This window comes from Quercus suber, unplaced genomic scaffold, assembly GCF_002906115.3.
Source record: "Quercus suber isolate HL8 unplaced genomic scaffold, Cork oak 2.0 scaffold_156, whole genome shotgun sequence".
Taxonomy (NCBI): Eukaryota; Viridiplantae; Streptophyta; class Magnoliopsida; order Fagales; family Fagaceae; genus Quercus; species Quercus suber.
This window is the reverse complement of record NW_027069617.1, coordinates 1,076,613-1,078,327: the sequence shown is the minus strand read 5'-3', so window position 1 is coordinate 1,078,327 and position 1,715 is coordinate 1,076,613. Positions and strand designations below refer to the sequence as shown.

The 1,715-nt window shown below is 42.4% G+C and overlaps 1 protein-coding gene across 1 annotated transcript; it reads left to right on the top strand.

The window, feature by feature from the left end:
* On the top strand, window positions 1-1,478 carry LOC136069196 (phloretin 4'-O-glucosyltransferase-like). The gene has a single exon (XM_065777465.1). It carries the CDS (start codon window positions 94-96, stop codon window positions 1,432-1,434), a length of 1,341 nt encoding a protein of 446 aa, XP_065633537.1. The 5' UTR covers window positions 1-93; the 3' UTR covers window positions 1,435-1,478.
* The last annotated feature ends 237 nt before the right edge of the window (window positions 1,479-1,715 follow it).

The following is a 1,715-nucleotide window of genomic DNA, read 5'->3' as shown; positions in this document are numbered from 1 at the left end:
GAACACAAAACTATACCCTTTTAAGCTAATTATATTCACAAGTCACAACCCACAACACCTCAACTCTCGGACCAAAATCCAATAGAATATATCATGGCTCACATCCTTCTCGTTACATTCCCAGCGCAAGGCCATGTCAACCCTTCCCTCCAATTCGCTAAGCGCCTCATTCACTTGGGAGCGCAGGTCACCTTTGCCATCACCATTAGTGCCCACCGTCGCATGATCAAGAGTCCTCCTCCCGACGGCTTGTCGTTTGTCACCTTCTCTGATGGCTACGACGACGGATTTTCCCTGGATGATGCCCAGAACCACTTCGATCAGTTCAAGTGCAATGGCTCCAAAACTCTCACTCACCTTATTGTGTCCAGCGCTAACCAGGGTCGTCCCATTACTTGCTTAGTCTACACTCTGCTTCTACCTTGGGCTGCTGACGTGGCGCGTGAAGTTCACCTTCCTTCCACGCTTCTTTGGATTCAACCTGCCATGGTTTTGGACATATATTACTACTACTTCAACGGTTTTGCCGATGTTATCAGAAACGACAACAATGACTACCCCTCATCTTCGATAAAGTTACCGGGACTACCATTACTCACTAGCCGTGACCTTCCCTCCTTTTTGCTTGCTTCCAACACTCACACTTTTGCTCTCCCAATAATTCAAGCCCACTTTGAAGCGCTTGAAAAAGAGAACAATCCTAGAGTTCTAGTGAATACCTTTGATGCACTAGAGCCTGAGGCCTTGAAGGCGATTGAAAGGTTTAATTTGGTTGCAGTTGGGCCACTACTTCCATCAGATAAGTCATTTGGAGGGGATGTTTCCAAAGACTACATCGAATGGCTCAACTCTAAGCCTGAGTCATCGGTTATTTATGTTTCATTTGGGAGCTTAGCGGTCTTAATGAAGCAACAAATGGAGGAAATTGCACGCGGATTGTTGGGTTGTGGGCGGCCCTTCTTGTGGGTCATAAGAGCTAAGGAAAATGGAGAAGAAGAGAAGTTGAGTTGCAGAGAGGCATTGGAACAAATGGGAATGATAGTGCCGTGGTGTTCCCAAGTGGAGGTTTTGTCACATCCTTCACTAGGATGCTTTGTGACACATTGTGGGTGGAATTCAACTTTGGAGAGTTTGGTTTCAGGGGTGCCAATGGTAGCATTTCCACAGTGGTCTGATCAAGCGACGAATGCGAAGCTAATTGAAGATGTATGGAAGACAGGAGTAAGGATGATAGTGAATAAGGATGGGATTGTTGAAGGTGATGAGATTAAGAGATGCTTGGAATTGGTTGTGGGAGATGGAGAGAGAGGAGAAGCAATAAGAAGGAATGCCAAGAAATGGAAGGAGTTGGCGATGGAGGCTGCCAACGAAGGTGGTTCTTCCTATAACAACCTCAAAGATTTTGTGGATGAGATTGGTAATGTCGCTGTTTAAAGAGTGTAGGTCTGCTGTTGAAATAAAAGAAGTGTTTGTTTTTATGTCCACTTTCATATATTAATATATGTACATTTTTATATTAATTGTGAACATAGATATAAAATAGTGGAGATAAACGATTGTATGTTGATTTATGTTTTTTCCTTTTTGTCTTACCTTTTCTTTCTTTATTTGTTACTAGATTGGAAAATCATTTACTGCTATTGCATGGATTTCATGTAATGCAGAGAAGTAATTATATGATTTATTTATTTTTATCATATATTTATATGGTGATC

What these genes read in the sequence shown, in the direction of transcription:
- LOC136069196 (XM_065777465.1), top strand. Translation starts at nt 94, where the DNA reads ATGGCTCACATCCTTCTCGTTACATTCCCAGCGCAAGGCCATGTCAAC.